Source organism: Alosa pseudoharengus, unplaced genomic scaffold (genome assembly GCF_046254945.1).
Source record: "Alosa pseudoharengus isolate Yale_2024_CS ecotype anadromous, Long Island Sound unplaced genomic scaffold, YU_APseudo_1.1 YU_APseudo_1.1_scf_21, whole genome shotgun sequence".
Lineage (NCBI taxonomy): Eukaryota > Metazoa > Chordata > Actinopteri > Clupeiformes > Clupeidae > Alosa > Alosa pseudoharengus.
The window spans coordinates 29910250-29927756 of record NW_027468674.1 but is presented as its reverse complement, the minus strand read 5'-3'; the positions used below and the strand labels follow the sequence as shown (position 1 = coordinate 29927756).

The 17507-nt window shown below is 42.3% G+C and overlaps 1 protein-coding gene across 1 annotated transcript in view; it reads right to left on the bottom strand.

Moving 5' to 3' along the window:
* wdr90 (WD repeat domain 90) overlaps window positions 1–17507 on the bottom strand; it is a 53121-nt gene that overhangs the window by 18994 nt on the left and 16620 nt on the right. The window contains 11 exon segments of the mRNA XM_076298546.1: window positions 1542–1602; window positions 1604–1676; window positions 1983–2119; window positions 2435–2670; window positions 3262–3378; window positions 6284–6414; window positions 6625–6783; window positions 7164–7282; window positions 9112–9169; window positions 9310–9455; window positions 12879–12989. Coding sequence (XP_076154661.1) covers window positions 1542–1602; window positions 1604–1676; window positions 1983–2119; window positions 2435–2670; window positions 3262–3378; window positions 6284–6414; window positions 6625–6783; window positions 7164–7282; window positions 9112–9169; window positions 9310–9455; window positions 12879–12989 — 1348 coding nt within the window.

Here is a 17507-nt window from a genome sequence, read left to right as displayed (position 1 = left end):
ATTTGATAAAATAAATGTTCAACAAGTCAAAGAAAATATGCATGGGATCATAGAAGAGATAAGTGTCTTGCAATATTAATTTCTATGATTTTGTTGAAATCATCACTACATTAATGATAGACATGACACCTGAGCCCAGAGTTTCCGCTAGAAAAAAATGGTGCCGGTCAAGAGGTTTCTTTTTCCGGACATTTTGACGATATGCCGGTCAAATATCCTATTATCCCTTCTTAATTAGTCAAATTGAGGAAAACTGGAGACAGGCTATGTAGCTTAAAGAATGACATAATCAGGCTGTATATAATGCAACATGTTCATTAGCCTAACTTAAACATGCCTAAAAAGATCTAGCCAGTATCTTTTCATGGACAGCAAGAGTCCGCTTCGTTCGTTGTTTTAAAAAGGCTACGTTGTTTGTTGCTGCTACCCACGTTATCTGATAACAATAAATTAAGAAATGTTTCCTATTCTGGGAAATGTTTAGTTTCTTTTTCTTTCGGCCGCGGTTCAATGACACCGTCCAATGTCACTGATTCCAACAGATACGCCCGACACTTCTGAATCTGGCGGTGGTGGAGTTGACCGGACATCTGAGGCTTCAGACGTTACCAATTTATCATTATCCATCGCGTCTGGCCTCTGAATTCTTTTTAAGGCTAGTCTGCCTGGGCCTGGCCATGTTTGAACCGCCTCACTCATTTGTTCGTTGTTTAACATGGACGTTTTAAGCGTGCGCTTCCTATTTGAAATGCAGCATAGGCTATGGGTGTTGTTTAATAGCTTACTTTTCAAACGGTAGAGCCAGTTCATTTAAAAACATAGCCAGAGGATGTATAATATAGGCTTACATATTAAGGCTTATTCTCAAATTCAGATTGCGTTAGGGGACGGGATTATTAGCCAATTTCAATCGGACAATTTGACCGGAGAGATTGAATTTTGTCGGACATTATTTTATTTTTTCCGGCCAATGTCCGGTAATTACCGGACAACGGAAACCCTGGACGTGAGCTAACAGTTACCTAGAAGGAACTATCTCAAGATGTAAACGTTTGCCAATTAGGTTGTGTAGCTTATTTCGGAAAACTCAACAGTAGGCCTAAATTAACTAAATTCCATAGCCTAGGCAACACAAACTTGAGAGGTGCAGGTCAAAATCAACATCGCTACTCGCTCGGATCACGACAGCTGTGTGCGTGTGAGGAGAAAAGACACATAGGCTACGGGAAGCGCACGACTGTCATTCTTAAACGTAAGCTATATCGATACTAATACAATTAGGTATTGTGAGGTTTCTAATTTCAGGGTATTGCGATACTTTTGCAGTATTGGTGCACCATGCACCACTAGTCAAAGGATAACAACCGCTTACTTCGTGGAGAGACAGCAGATGCGAGTAAAGTCTAGGCGCTCAACCTTATGACATTAGGTGCACCAGTGCGACCCAGGAAAAATTTTAGTCGCACCCTTAAAAATTTTGGTCGCATTTGCGACCATATTGGTCGCACTCTGGAGCCCTGCCCACCCACCCACTCACTCACCCAGCACCCGGATGGCCGGAAGCTCCTGGTGTGCTGAATTATAAAGGGCCAAGGATCGATCCATCAGCGCCACCACTGAACAAGCACTCTCCGTCAGGAGAGAAAACACAGCCCACCACTGCCTCAGTGTGTTTCCTGTCACACACACACACACATGCATGCACACACACACACACAGGCGCACAAACACACACAGGCACACACACACACACACACACACACACAGGCACACACACACACACACACACACAGGCACACACGAAAGAATGAAAGCACTTCACACTTAGTTTTACACATAATTATGTTGTCAAGAGTGCAATCATTTTGCCAAAGCATAGATATACTTGTATTATGCACTTAATCAACAAAAAATAGGTTCATGACTGTTTGACATGCACAACGACAGAGACAGACAGACACACAGACACCCCCCACACTGACCGGTGCTGGGCCAGCATGCTGGCGGTGGTGATGTCAAAGACGCGGACGCGCCCGGCGCTGGAGCCGCAGCAGAAGACTGGGAGGCTGGGGTGGAACGCCACAGAGGACGGAGTGTCCTCAGACAGAAAGTCATACAACTACAGAGAGACAGAGAGACAGAGAGAGAGAGAGAGACAGAGAGAGAGAGAGAGAGCGAGAGAGATAGACAGAGACACAGAAAAAGAGGAAGTGTGACTTTAGGTGGATTCATCTGTCTGTCCATAAGTGTGTATACATGCATTGTATGTTCCTGTGTGTATGTGTACAGCATGTGTGTGTGCTAGTGTGTGTATATACAGTATGTGTACATTTGTGTATGTACTGTATGTGTGCTTGTTGTTACGTGTGTGTGTGTGTGTGTGTACTATATATGTGTGCTTGTGTGTGTGTGTGTGTGTGTGTTCGTGGCTAACCTGCTGCATGGAGTCCAGGTCCCAGACGCGCACGGTGCCGTCGCTGGAGGCGGTGGTGATGTGGCGGCGGAGGCCGTCGATGCTGAAGCCGAGCACCGTCTGCGTGTGCGAGCGCATCAGAGTGCTGTAACCACGGCTACCCACGTCCAGGTAGCCAAAGCTGCCTATGCTGGTGGACGCCAGCACCTTCTGGCAATCGTCCGAAATGCACACATGACACACCGGCCCCTCGTGCTCTGTTACGTGCGCGCACACACACGCGCACACACACACACACACACACACACACACACACAGACACCACACACACACACACACACATACACCACACACACACACACACACACACCTTAGCAATGATTCCCATGCCTTCTTCTCCAAACAAGACAGCTTTTTTTCAAAAGCATTTCCATGTCGGGGTGGGTGCATCCATCACTGCACTGGGGTATTAGGATCAATTTGAGATTTTTAGCCGGAAGGAAGAGTGCCACCTACTAGCCACCCACCCAATTAGGACAGCATGTCACACAGCACACAGTGTCCCCATCACTGCACTGGGGCACCGGGATCGAATTTTGGCCCGAAGAAAGAATGCCACCCACTAGCCACCCATTCAAATAAATAATCTGAACAGAAGCAAACTGTATATTTCAGTTTAATGAGTGTATACAAATGTGTAGGTATTTATTATTATTATATTATATATTTATATAGGTAATTATAATTAGTAGTAGATATGTGTGGGTATGCATATGGTGTTTACATACTGTACATGCTGAATGTGTGTGTGTGTGTGTGTGTGTGTGTGTTTTTAGGTGACAGCTCACCTGCCTCCAGGAAGACTGCGCTGAAGTCAAGAGGCCAGAGTCTCAGGTAGCCATCCTCAGATGCAGTGGCACAGAATGCCTCACACACACTGATGCTGTTCACTGCAATACCTGGACCTAACACACACACACACACACACACACACACACACACACACACACACACACACACACACACACACACACACACACACACACACACACACACACACACACACACACACACACACACACACACACACACACACACACACAGCACAAACACATTCTCAATACCGCAAATAAACATACACACAGACATTCGCTCGTTTAAGAGGTATGCTACTATACAGACCAAAATGAGGGCACAGACCGACACACACTGACTCTAAAGCAGTGTTTCTCAAAGTGTGGTCCGCAAGCTATCCCAAGAGGTCTGCAAGCAGACGTGGTAAAATATAATATAGATGAGTTGTTTGCAATATTGAACGAACTTGAATGCAAATCCAAACAGTTCTGCAACACTGGTTATGTAAGCTATGTCAATAAGCAAGGTGCAAAGACAATAGGCAAGGTGGTTCAGTGAGTAGGCCTATTATGTAATATAGGCTACTGTTGAAGTAGATCAACTGTTTTTTTTTTTAGCTAGGTGGTCCGTGAGGGTTTTTTTTATTGGTTAAGTGGTCCACTGCTCTAAAAGCAAAGCAGAATACTTTCCATTCCAATTTCAACCCTCAGAAACACTTAGGTATTAATGGAGATATATATACAGCGGGGGAAATAAATATTGAACACGTCAACATTTTTTTCAGTAAGAATACTTCCAGTGAGGCTATTTGCATAAAATTTTCACCAGACATCAGTATTAACTTAGGTAATCCACACATATAAAAAAATCCAGACATTAATGTTCATAAGTAGAGTTATGAGTAAAAAAGTGGAATGCCACAGGAAAAAAGTATTGAACACGCCTACTGAAATTTCTTAAATACTTTTTGGAAAACCCTTTATTTGTATTGAGAGCTTCAAGTCATTTCCTCTATGACGAAACTAATCAGTCGCAGTATTCAGGTGTGATTTTGGCCCATTCTTTTAAACAGATAGTCTTTTAATATTGAAGATTCCAGGGGTACCTCTTGTAAATCCTGATCTTTAGGTAACTTCCAAAACTGTTCAATTGGATTTAAGTCAGGGCCTGAATTTCCTTTCTCTGAAACCAATTGAGAGTTTCCTTTGCTGAATGCTTTGGATCATTGTCCTGCTGGAAGGTCTAGCCATGTCTCATCCTCATTGTTCTGGTGGATGGCAAGATTCTCCCAGAACAAATGGCTCCATTCATCATTTCTTCAACTGTATGAAGTCTGCCAGTACCATGAGATGAAAAACAGCCCCACACCGTGATGCCTCCACCTCCAAACCTCACTGTTGGTATGGCATTTTTAGGGAGATGCACAGTGCCATTTCTCCTACAAATATGATGTGTAGTATGACATCCAAAGAGTTAAATTTTGCTCTCACCTGACCAGAATACATTCTCTTAGTATTTCATAGGCTTGTCCAAATGTTGTGTAGCAATCTTTCAATGAGCTTCGACATGTTTTTCTTCAGTAATAGAGTCATGCGGGGTGAGCGTGCATAGAGGCCATGGCGGTGGAGTGCATTACCTATGATTTTCTCTGTAACAATTGAACCTGCTGCCTCCAAGTCTTTCTGGAGTGGTCCATGGCTCATAGGCTACACTTCTGACTATCCTTCTGACTTCCTGGTCAGAAATCTTGTGAGGAGATCCTGTGCATGGCCGATTGATGATGCAGTGATGTTCCTTCCACTTGCAGATAATGGCTCCAATACTGCTTACTGGATGATTTTGAAGTCATGAAATGCATCTGTAACCAGTTCCATTGATATGTTTTGCAACAATAATGTTGCAAAGGTCTTGGAAGAGCTCTTTGCTTTTACCCATCATGACATGTTTCTTGTGTGACAACTTGGTAACGAAAAAACTTTTTATAGCTCATCAATATGTACTAACCCAGCTTACATTAATTTGCACAGATAGGAGGGATAATTACTCTCTAACTATGTATAGATTCCAGCTCGTTCCTTGCCATTCCTTGCCTTTGTGTAGGCTACTGTTTTTTCTTAGTGTGTTCAATACTTTTTCCCTGTGCCATTCCACTTTTTTACTCATAACTCTACTTAGGGACATTAATGTTTGGATTTTTTAATATGTGTGGATTACCTAAGTTAATACTAATGTCTGTAGAAAATGTTATGCGAATAGCCTCTCTGGAAGTATACTTACTGAAAAAAATGTTGACGTGTTCAATACTTATTTTCTCCGCTGTATATATTCATGGAGATTTGGGGTGCTTTAGCTGTGTCTAATAGCCGAGCTTCCATTGCTGTGTGCTCTTATCCTGAATGCATGTTAAATGGCACCTAGAGTGATTGCATGGAACAATGCCCCACCTCACTGGGTTTCAACAGATAGACAAGGGGCAGGAAGTGACTCACAGATCGGAACATTCCTGAATGTGCCAACGTTTGAATACTTTGAATGATGGAGCATGGATGGTAAGAGTGGGTAATTGAAGATTACATTTGTTGGTTGATTACCTTTCAGTTTTGGAGAGAATCTCAATGAGCTTCTGAGTCTCTAATGCCTCGGTGTTGTGGCACTGTGTGTGTTTGAGGGAGTGTGTGTGTGTGTGACTGTAGAGCTTTTTCCTTTTTAAAGACATGAGTGTTTTTATATGTGCTTGAGGTTGCTGTTTTTGAGGATGCAGAACATCCTGAACACAGAGATGGCATCTGCTTCACTGCTATTTTCAGACACAACACATAACTGTATAACTATATATTATATATAGTATAGTATAGTATATAGTAGAATATTATATATTATATATAGTGTGTATATGTTATACTGGGCAGTATGTCTATGCTTTTGAGTGAGTGTGTGTTTGTGGGTGCATGTGGATGTGTGTGTGTGTGTGTGTGTGTGTGTGTGTGTGTGTGTGTGAGAGAGAGAGAGACTTACCCATGTTGAAAGTCTGTTTCTCTCTGCGCTGGATGTGGCTTGGCTGAGTGGGGAGGAGTCTCCTAACATTCTTAATCGCCACGGCAGCATAGTCCACCTCTAGGACGTGACCACTCTTACTGCTCACAAACCTACCAATCAGAGCGAAGGATATAAACAAAGAAAACCAATCAAAAGCATTTTATTACTCCCCTAAATCTGTTGTCCGTTCCTCTAAAGTAGTGGTTCTTAATACTCTTGGTGTGTTCTTCATACATGTCAGCAACTTGGTGGTGTGTGTGTGTGTGTGTGTGTGTGTGTGTGTGTGTGTGTGTGTGTGTGTGTGTTTATGAGACACTCACAGTGTATGTTCCTCAGCTGCGTCTGCAGTGTGTGAGTGCAGCAGATCGAGGTCTGTGAACTCCAGGCTGTGGAACTGATCCAGGTTCAGTGGACAGGAGCGGAGAGTGCCGCCCCTCAACCGCCACAGGCGCACGTTTCCGAACCCACACGACACCATCCTACACACACACACACACACACACACACACACACAGGTGAGCAATGAGAGACAGACAAATAGACAGGCACAGGTAGGCATGTACACAGCAAGTGTGAGACAAAAATGCAAACACAACGATAGTCAACAACCATAACCAAATGACTCCCTCCCTCTCTACAATCAATACTATGTGTTTTAAAACTGGACATATGGAGTGTAGTCGTGTGTGTGTGTGTGTGTGTGTGTGTGTGTGTGTGTGTGTGTGTGTGTCAGGCAGAGTGTTGTTGTTGTTGAAGTTTGGTAGCCTGACAGGAGAAAAAACTTGATAGCCCCGAGTTAGTGATTTTTTGAGCCCTGGAACCAAAACTGGACATCTAACGTGTGTTTGCGTGTGCATACCGGGTTTCATCACAGCAGGTTATCTGAAGAGCTCTGATGTCCACGTCTGTGTGTGCTTTACCCAAGACACACACCACTCCCTTCTTGGTCACACTCTCTGTGTTCCATACAACAAGCATCTAAAACACACACACACACACACACACACACAAATGCAACACAACATGCAAAACATGATACTCCATGCATCACACACACACACACATCAGGGTATCTGCACATTTTCCAAGTGCAATTTTAAAGACTTTTAAGACCTTTTCAAGACATCTAAATGGAAAAATTAAGACTATACCACGGCAAAAAGATACATACGACAACTTAAAATTGTTTTATGCATACGTTTTTTTTCTACTAATTTTAACCCCCACCCAATTTTGGATGTCTACAGAAGTTAACAAATATATTTTGGCGAAAGAAAAATAATTGTGTGTTAATTACCTTTACAGCTATAAATGCCCAATTTTTTGGGTCTGAGCTGCTGCTTTTGAAGCTGGCTGTACATATCTGGTTGTGCTTACTGGCTGAGGCTGACTGTTCTTCACCTGTATCTATAGTAGCCTAGATTACTTGCCAAAGACATGTGCACTGGACTGGATTCCCTTCAATATTTTTTTCAAAGTTAGACTTAGCTATTTAAATATTTTAATAGGCCTACTTTATATAATTTACTATGTGCATCTATTCCCATATGCATCATATGTCCCATATGCAGCACAGCAAATTAAAGTTAATCCTCTACTTTACATTTTGCATACCAGTTGTATCTAAACTAACCAAAGCTTGACTGAAACATTGTAAAACCATTGGCTTGTTTTAAATTAATTAAGAGAGACAGGTCCTTCTCGGATCCTGCTGAAAACTGCTGGTTTCATCTCAAGCACACACGTATTATGAACGCACATTTTTTTTTTTATGTAGCCAGTCGCCGACATTCAAAAAAATATGCGGTTATATTTCACAACTTTTGCGAAGTAGGCCTACTGGGAAAGGCTGGCAAGCAAGCTGCTGACAGATATTACAGGTAGGCTATTATAACTTAGACAGATATTTTCTTCCCTAGGCTAGGCCAGCAACACACGCTGGAAAGATAAAAACAGATCAACTTAACATGTACAGTATTTCCTCCTGATTGCGAAAACGTTTGTTTTCTTTTTCTGTCAGTCCGTGGTTCCTTCATAAATTGCGCAGCCAATTATCAGACGATTGACAGAAGCACTGCGCATAATTTGACCAGCAGTCTTCGCGTCCATAGTTTGTGAAACCATGCTGCGTCCGAGCAAAGATTCTAGATGCCCAGCGCAACTCCAAAAAGGAGGACAAATGAGCGTCCGGCTTGAGGCTGCGCCGGACAGGGCTTTTAAAATCCATATGTCCGGCCTAAATTCGAACGTATGGCCACCCTATCGCTAACTGGCTTATCAACTTTCTCCCGCTCATTCTACCGCTCACGTAGGCTACCTCCATATCTCTCAGGCCTCGGCTACACCACGAAAACATCAGGCATATTTGTAGGCCTACATATTATTACCGTTTTCACACCTTTAACCACACCCGTGAAAAACATCTTCACTCTGCAACCACTACACTTCCTCCCGTAGCCTTATATAATCACTTATACAATTGCGTTTTAAATACACGAAACTGGATGGATGGAGACATTTCACTCGCTGGCGGTCCCATACGCAAATTTAATACCTCCCTTTCGAAAATTCAAGACATCCCCGACAATTTAAGACTTTTTTAGGCCTTAAAAACCGAACTTTGTATTTAAGACTTTTTAAGACTTTTTAAGGATCCGCGGGAACCCTGGACACATAATGACAGTCTCATATGTACATAAGCAATTAAACAGACAACATGAATGGAAGTCAGTCCATTTCACGCAATCCCATGCACACACACACGCACACACACACACACACACACACACACACAGACGCACGCTTACAGTTTTGTTGTGTCCATCCTTTCCCACTCCACACAAGACCCTTCCACTGTAGGAGAAGCTAGGTCGAGGAATAAAAGGATGTGGTGAGGGGGTCTATTTTTTAGAAAGACTATCTGTGTTTGTATGTGGGTGCCCAAATGTGTGTGTGTTATCTGATGATGTTGTGTGTGTGTGTGTGTGTGTGTGTGCCAGTGTTACCTGAGGATGCTCAGAGAGTGTGCGTGTGTATTGACCAGGGCCAGACAATGGCCCGTTTCATAGCTCCACAGGCGCAGCAGTGTGTGTATGTCTGCCTGTGCCGACGCCAGGAGAGAACAGCTGCCATTCAGCGCCAGAGCAGAGACCTGAAACACACACACACACACACACGAAGCGGCCCTGTTATGCATTTGATTTCTCATTAGTGATAAAACTTTTTCACTCTCCCCCGCACACACAGACACCATACTTCTTATGGTTCTAGAAGTGTACAAGCCTGGTTATTGGGTAAATGTGATGTTTGTTTCCCTATGCATGTATGACACACGCACACACACACCAGAGTATCTGCACATTTTTCAAGTGCAAATTTAAAGACTTTTAAGACCTTTTCAAGACATCTAAATGGAAAAAATAAGACCAAAAAAGATAAACATGACAACACTGTTTTATGCAATGTTTTACTAACTTTACTAACACCCATCCCATTTTGGATGTCTACAGAAGTTACCAAATATAGATTTTTGGGGAAAGAAAATGAATTGTGTGTGAATCACCTTCACAGGTATAAATGGCAAAAATGTTTGGGTCTGGACTCGTTGCTTTTGAAGCTGGCTGTACATATTTGGTTGTGCTTACTGGCTGAGGCTGACTGTTCTTCACCTGTGTCTGTAGTAGCCTAGACTACTTGCCAAAGACATGTGTACTGGACTGGATTCTCTTCAATATTTTTTTTCAAATGTAGACTAAAGCTATTTAAATATTTTAATAGGCCTACTTTATATACTTTACTATGTACATCTATTGTGCCATATGCAGCACAGCAGATCAAAGTTAATCCATTAGGCTACTTTACATTTTGCATACATTCTATTGTATCTAAACCAACCAAAGCTTGACTGAAACATTGTAAAACCATTGACTTGTTTTAAAAAAAAAAAATGTGTGGAAAAAGTGAAATCCCCTATTAATTAAATTTTTTATTAGAATATTATTTCTGCTGAAAAAGCTGCTATGTGGTTTGCAAAATACTGGCAAAGGCTGACAAGCAAGCCTATTCACTTCCCTGTTGGGTAGGCTAGGCCAGCAACACACGCTGGAGAGATGTAAACAGATGAACTTTACGTGTATTTCCTCCTGATTGTGAAAACTTTCTTTTTCTGTCAGTCCATGGTTCCTTTATAAATTGCGCAGCAAATTATCAGACAAGTTAAAGAAGCACCAGGCATAATTTGACCAGCAGTCTCCACTTCCATGGTTTATGAAACGCTATGCTGCTAAGGGATTGACATCATTTTCATTAAAGCAGTTATTTTAGAGTGCATTACGCCTTTGGTCAGCAAGCTTGGGCTTGAGGAAGCTATGGTGTTGAAGATGTTGACTGGAAGTTGTTTCGTGGGGAAAAAAAACAGTTGGCTAATAATAAGCAGAGAATGACATTGACCATTTTCTCTATCTCCTGTTGCTATGTCACTTTTCAAGTCCAGGCCTGTCTGGAGAAATGATATTTCGCCCACTCAATTAGAGGCACTCAGCGGCAGCTCAACCTAAGCAGGGGGTGTAGTGGTAAAATAAGAGGTGGGTACACTATCAGTTCTGTGATCACAATAAGGTGGACTGCGCCATGCAGTAGTGGGTTTTTCAAAAAGGCATTCAGAACATGTTTGATGAAGGTGGAGGGCAGACGCACAATATTGTCCAGGTGAATTGTAGGCTATAAATGCCCTCCACTGGCTGCAGATAATTGCAGATTAACAATAAACAGTAATGCTAATCTGAGGTACCTGTCTAGTTTTATTCCATAAATATATTGTTTTTATAGACGTTATTGGCATGCGCGATCAAGAGCTTCCATGTACGCTTGTGGCTGTTAACATGAATCAAACATGTTCTCAATGCCTTTTTTAAAAACCCACTACCGCAGTCCACCTTACCATGATCACAGAATTACTACTAGGCCTACACTCCAGAGCCTTATATCTATAAGGCTCTGCTACACTCTGCTTAGGTTGAGCTGCTGCTGAGTGCCTCACATTGAGCGGGTGAAATCTGATTTCTGATGAAAGGCCTGCACTTGAAAAGTGACAAAGCAACAGGAGATTAAAAAAATAGTCAATGCCACTCTCTTTTTATTACTATCACAATCACACTCCCCATATCAACCAATAAGCCAATTATTTTCCCCCACTGCAGGGGCAAAAATAATAAACAACTTCCAATCAACATCTTCAACACCAAAGCTTCCTCAAGCCCAATCTTGCCGACCAGGTGTAATGCACTCTCAAATAACAGCTATAATGAAAGTGTCAATCCCTTAGGTTCAGGGATATAGTGGAGGCTAAACGCAAATAAACTCAGTTTGTCCACCTTAGGGTTGGGCGATGTCGCCTAAATTGGCATTTGACGATGTCTACAGTAAAACATCGTGATGGACGATGATATGGGGGGGAGGGGGGGGGGGTTAGTGTGGTAAACACTAATTAATTAGCCTATAGGTATGTCTGTACAGAAATACATTTATAATGTTCTACATAAAAAAATCAAAAAATATATTATATAGGCTATACGGCCTGATGAAAGTGGACAGCTAAGAGAGACATACTGACCAGCAGGCTACCGAAGTTGTGTGGAAGATCTGCTCCAAGAAAATTGTTGTGAAAGACGGATAGACAATCAATCTGAACACTTGCGTGTGCACCAACCAGCGGAATATTACACATTGCCAGCCTTCGCTGGGCCCAGCAAAAAAGCTACTTAAGACTACTATCGTGGTCACTCATTTAAAATCTTAGTACTATGCAGCATCCCACGTTATCAGGCTACCGTCTATGCTGACTATGAGGGCGGCGGGAAGTGAAAGTAAAGGGCTGCGATCACGCAGTCCAGGCTATATAGGAGGGCGAGGTAAAAACACTTTTACAAATAACGAATCCCGATTACCACTCCGCTGCTGTCTGGGACTTTTGCTAAATGATAACTATTTGGTTGACAGCCTTTAAAGTAGGCTCAATTTTATTTTCAGGGAAAGGTTTTTTTTATGTTTTAGCCTGTTACAGCAGGAATTAGTGACTGGCATGTGGGGGCGTGGCATCACGATGGTTGCTTTCCATCGTAATGCCTGACAACCATCACGATGGACGATGATGTCGTCTATCGGCACAACCCTAGTCCACCTCTGAAATTTGGATAACAGACAGGCATATTTTTTCTTGCCGTTTTCACACCTTTAGTGATACACACGTTAAAATGATCTTCACTTTACAACCACTACACTTCCTCCAGTAACCTACTTCTTGATCTACAGAATGCAGATGACACCCGCACAGAACCAATGCTTCCGCCAAAATGTAATTGCGGATAAAAAAAAAATACACAAAACCAGATGGAGACATTTCACTCGCTCGGCGGTCCCATACGAAAATTGAATACCTCCCTTTGGAAAATTCAAGGCATTCCAGACAATTTAAGACTTTTTTAGGCCTTAAAAACCGAAAGTTGTATTTAAGACTTTTTAAGACTTTTTAAGGATCCGCGGGGACCCTGACACACACGCACACACACACACACACCTTATCTGTGTGACCGATGAAAAAGCGCTGCTTCCCAGAGCAAATCTTCATGCTGATAATGACAGCGTGGCAGGGATAGATGACCTCATCGCCCAGCTTATTCCACAGCACCTGCACAGAACAGCAGCAGCAGGAGGAGATACATGTGTGAATGAGGAGCGTGTGCTGTGCACGGGACAGACAAGGCTACCATGGAGTGGAGTAGAGCACAGAGAGAGAGAGAGAGAGAGAGAGAGAGAGAGAGAGAGAGAGAGAGAGAGAGAGAGAGTGTTAAGGACAGAGAGAGAGAGAGAATTATCAAATGTAACAAGATAACATTGCAAATCAGAGGAAATAAACAAAAGCAAAATAACAAAACAGATGGAGAAGTAGCGGAACCATAGAAGGAGCAATGAAAAGAACATTAAAGAGACAGAGAACCCATACTGGTCATTGGTGTCTTATTATTCTACTACTGTACACTGTAATTATTTTTGCAAACTTACTGTAAGCTGTGTCGGTCATCAACACATTAGGATCGATCATGCAGATTTTATTGACCACTGGGCAGTGATGCAAATAAGATAAAAAGAGCGTCACTTACAACACTTCACACACACTCAATCACACACACACAGTTTGAGGTGAATGGGGACTTTCTGTGGGCATTGGCAAGCAGGAGCACTGCAAGGGGTCCCGACAACTGCACTAGAGATAATCAGGGGGCTGTTGGGGTGTCACCATGGCAACGTGCCCGCAGCCAGCTCTAACTCATCACGGCCCAATCAGCCTTGAGGGCACCTGGGCCACATTACTTATCCAGCACTTGTTATGGAGAACACAGACATTCAGCACACACACACAGACACACACACACACACACACACACTTGAACAATCCTACTCCCAACACACACACATAGTCAGACACACACACACAGACCCACAAATAAACAAGACACACGCACAAGCTCATCTACTTTCAAAGTAATGCAAACACAAACACACACACACTCCCTCCACATACAGTAAAGAATTGAATCCGTCCAAATTTTTTTCACTAAGTATACTTCCAGTGAGGCTATTCGCATGACATTTTCTCCAGACATTAGTATTAACTTAGGTAATCCACACATACTAAAAAATCCAAACATTAATGAGTTATGAGTAAAAATGTGGAATGGCACAGGGAAAAAGTATTGAACACGCTAAGAAAAAGCAATGGGGAAAAAGGAATGGCAAGGATCGAGCTGGAATCTATACGTAATTAGAGAGTAATTATCCCTCCTATTGTGCAAATGAATATAAGCTGGGTTAGAACATATTGATGGGCTATAAAAAGGTTTTTCGTTACCAAGGTGTCTCACAAGAAACATTTCATGATGGGTGAAAGCAAAGAGCTCTTCCAAGACCATTGCAACATTATTGTTGCAAAACATCAATGGATCTGGTTATAGATGCATTTCAAAACAGAATCATCCAGTAAGCAGTATTAGAGCCATTATCTGCAAGTTGAAGGAACATCACTGCATCATCAATTGGCCATGCACAGGAAAGATAGTCAGAAGAGTAGCCCAAGAGCCAAGGAGAAAGCTCCAGAAAGACTTAAGAGGCAGCAGGTTCAATTGTTACAGAGAAAATCATAGGTATTGGACTCCACCGCCATAGCCTCTATGCACGCTCACTTTGCATGACTCTATTACTGAAGAAAATCATGTTGAAGTGCGTTGAAAGTTTGCTACACAACATTTGGACAAGCCTATAAAATACTGAGAGAATGTAGTCTGGCCAGGTGAGAGCAACATTTTTGGATGTCATACTACACACCATATTTGGAGGAGAAATGGAGTGCATCACTTCAATATCTGACAAAAGGACCCTGAACTAACTGATCAACATCTTGGACAATGAGTGTCATCCACTCCACAACACTATTGTTAAGCAGAAGAGCCTGATCAGCTGGAGACTTCGCTCACTGCCTTGCACGACAGACAGACTGAAGAAGTCATTCGTCCCAAGGGCCATTGAACTGTTCAATGCTTCACTTAAGGGAAGAGGAGAAATAGACTTCTCCGCATAGTCTGTCTGCCTCTTCACCACCTCCATGTCTTGAACTGTCTGTCCACTAGCCACTTTTTACCACTGTCTTCTGCCTCACTGTTTGTGTGCTATATTAGCACATATGCACGAACTGTGACCACACTTATACCTTCCTTACTATATAGTTATATATATATATAGATATATAGACTTTATTCTTGCACTGTTGCACTGTTTGACTTACTCATTTGCACCATCACCATGACACTCATTCACACAGAGCACCTTACCTTACCTTATGCACAGAGAATCACAGGCTCAGTCCCTGCCTCAGTCATTGCAAGCGCATCTTGTTTGATTAATCACCCATTATGTGGATACTGTTTTTTTAGAATTGTGTTATTTAGTGCTGTTAGTGAATATGTGTGTTGTCTGTATGCTACTGTGACCTTGAATTTCCCCTGGGGATCAATAAAGTATCTATCTATCTATCTATCTATCTATCTATCTATCTATCTACTGTGCATCACCCTAACAGTGAGGTTTGGAGGTGGAGGCATCACGGTGTGGGCTGTTTTTCATCTCATGGTACTGGCAGACTTCATACAGTTGAAGGAATGATGAATGGAGCCATTTTTACTGGGAGAATCTTGCCATCTACCAGGACGTTGAGGATAAGACATGGCTAGACCTTCCAGCAGGACAATGATCAAAAGCATTCAGCAAAGAAAACTCTCAATTGGTTTCAGAGAATTCCTCTTTTTTATTCATAACTCTACTTATGGACATTCATGTTTGGATTTTTTTATGTGTGGATTACCTAAGTTAATACTAATGTATGGTGAAAATGTCATGCAAATAGCCTCACTGGAAGTATACTTGTCGACGAGTTCAATATTTATTTTCCCCTCTGTATACACACACACACACACACACATGCATAAGCACATATACACATGTACACACACACACACAGGCACGCATACACATGTACACACACACACACTTACACATAGGCGCACACGTGCACATGATCAGTGAAATGAAGTGGCAGAGCATGGTTAGCATGCACCAGAGAGGGCAGGCAGCACTGTCATGACAATATTGGAATATAGGACTGAGAGATGGATGTCAGGAGGCTCGTGTGTGGAAGTGCATTTATGTCTTCATGATTAGGGTGGAAGTGTGTTTATGTCTGCATGATTAGGGTGGAAGTGTGTTTATGTCTGCATAATTAAACGTTCCACATACTCGACGCACCTGACCAGTAGCGCGACAATGTGACGTCACAGAAGCGCCGTAACCATTTATACTCGCGCTAGTTGCAATATTCTCCTGAACAGAGGTGTCGCTGTTGTGAAAAGATTAACGCTAACTACGTTACACAGCAGAAGAAGCTGCATTAAGAAACACTAGTAGCAGAGAATGTAAACGGGCTCTGCTATTAGCTAGCCCAGGGGTGGGCAACTAATTTCCCCAAGGGGCCACATGACAAACTGGGACTGTTGAGGAGGGCCGGACTCAAAATACCGAACTCAAGTCTGAACTCAATTCTGTTCAATTCTATTCTGTTCTTGTATAACATTAAGTAAATCATATGGTTTTGTTTACTAGTCGTAAGAACAGATGAAAATGTGAGGGAGACAAAGGAAAAACAGCAATAGGCCTATTTAATCTATGTCCAGTATTTAATCCTCATTCCTCAAAATGATTTTTTGACATTTACATTTTTTTCAGTTTTCAAAGACTGATATAAAAAAGTACTACAATATCTATATAATTAGGCTAGGTCATGAAAATGTGAAGGAGTCAGTACAACCGATAGGCCGTGCCACCATTTCATCAACACTCAGCAATATTTCATCATTAAATCATTACCATCATTAAATTAAACTCTATGCAGAATTAGACTACGAAAATGTGGAGCAGACAAGAGTAGGCTGTCATTAGTTAATCAACATGCACAAAGAAAACTATTTTAAAAATGTAGGCTATGTTTTTGCTTTAACTTTATGCACATAACTGTGATTGGTGAACTCGCTCTGTGTGTTGAGCCAGCTGCTTCAAGCAACCTGTGGGTAGTAGCATCATACTAGTTCGCTAACATAAGCTTTGCAAATAAACTCAGACATATTTTGGTTACAATTACGGGGTTATCCGATTGTAAACTGTCTATCTGCCAGTAACGTTTTGAAATGAACACTTCGTATCGCCAATGAGCAGCAGTAGGAGTTCGTTCTAACAACCTTTGCGGTGGTGAGCGACGCAGACATAAGAGACACAAAACTTTGAAAGGTTTACGCCGACGTAAAGGCAACTGCATTGTGTCGACGCAGAAGCATTTTTCTATTCACCAGCACATCAGTGAGGGTGTTTTGGTCGCCGCATCCACGCACAAATGTATGGGCGTACAAATAGCAGTCGCTTTCAAAATAATAACAACGATATTGATTTGCATGCATTATCTCTATGCTAGGCTCTTGACTATTGTTCTTTCACGGACCTTACGCGGGCCGGTCAGGGAAAGCCCACGGGCCGGATGTGGCCCGCGGGCCGTATGTTGCCCATGTATGAGCTAGCCTCTGTGATGGTACTTCAGACATTGGTTGCT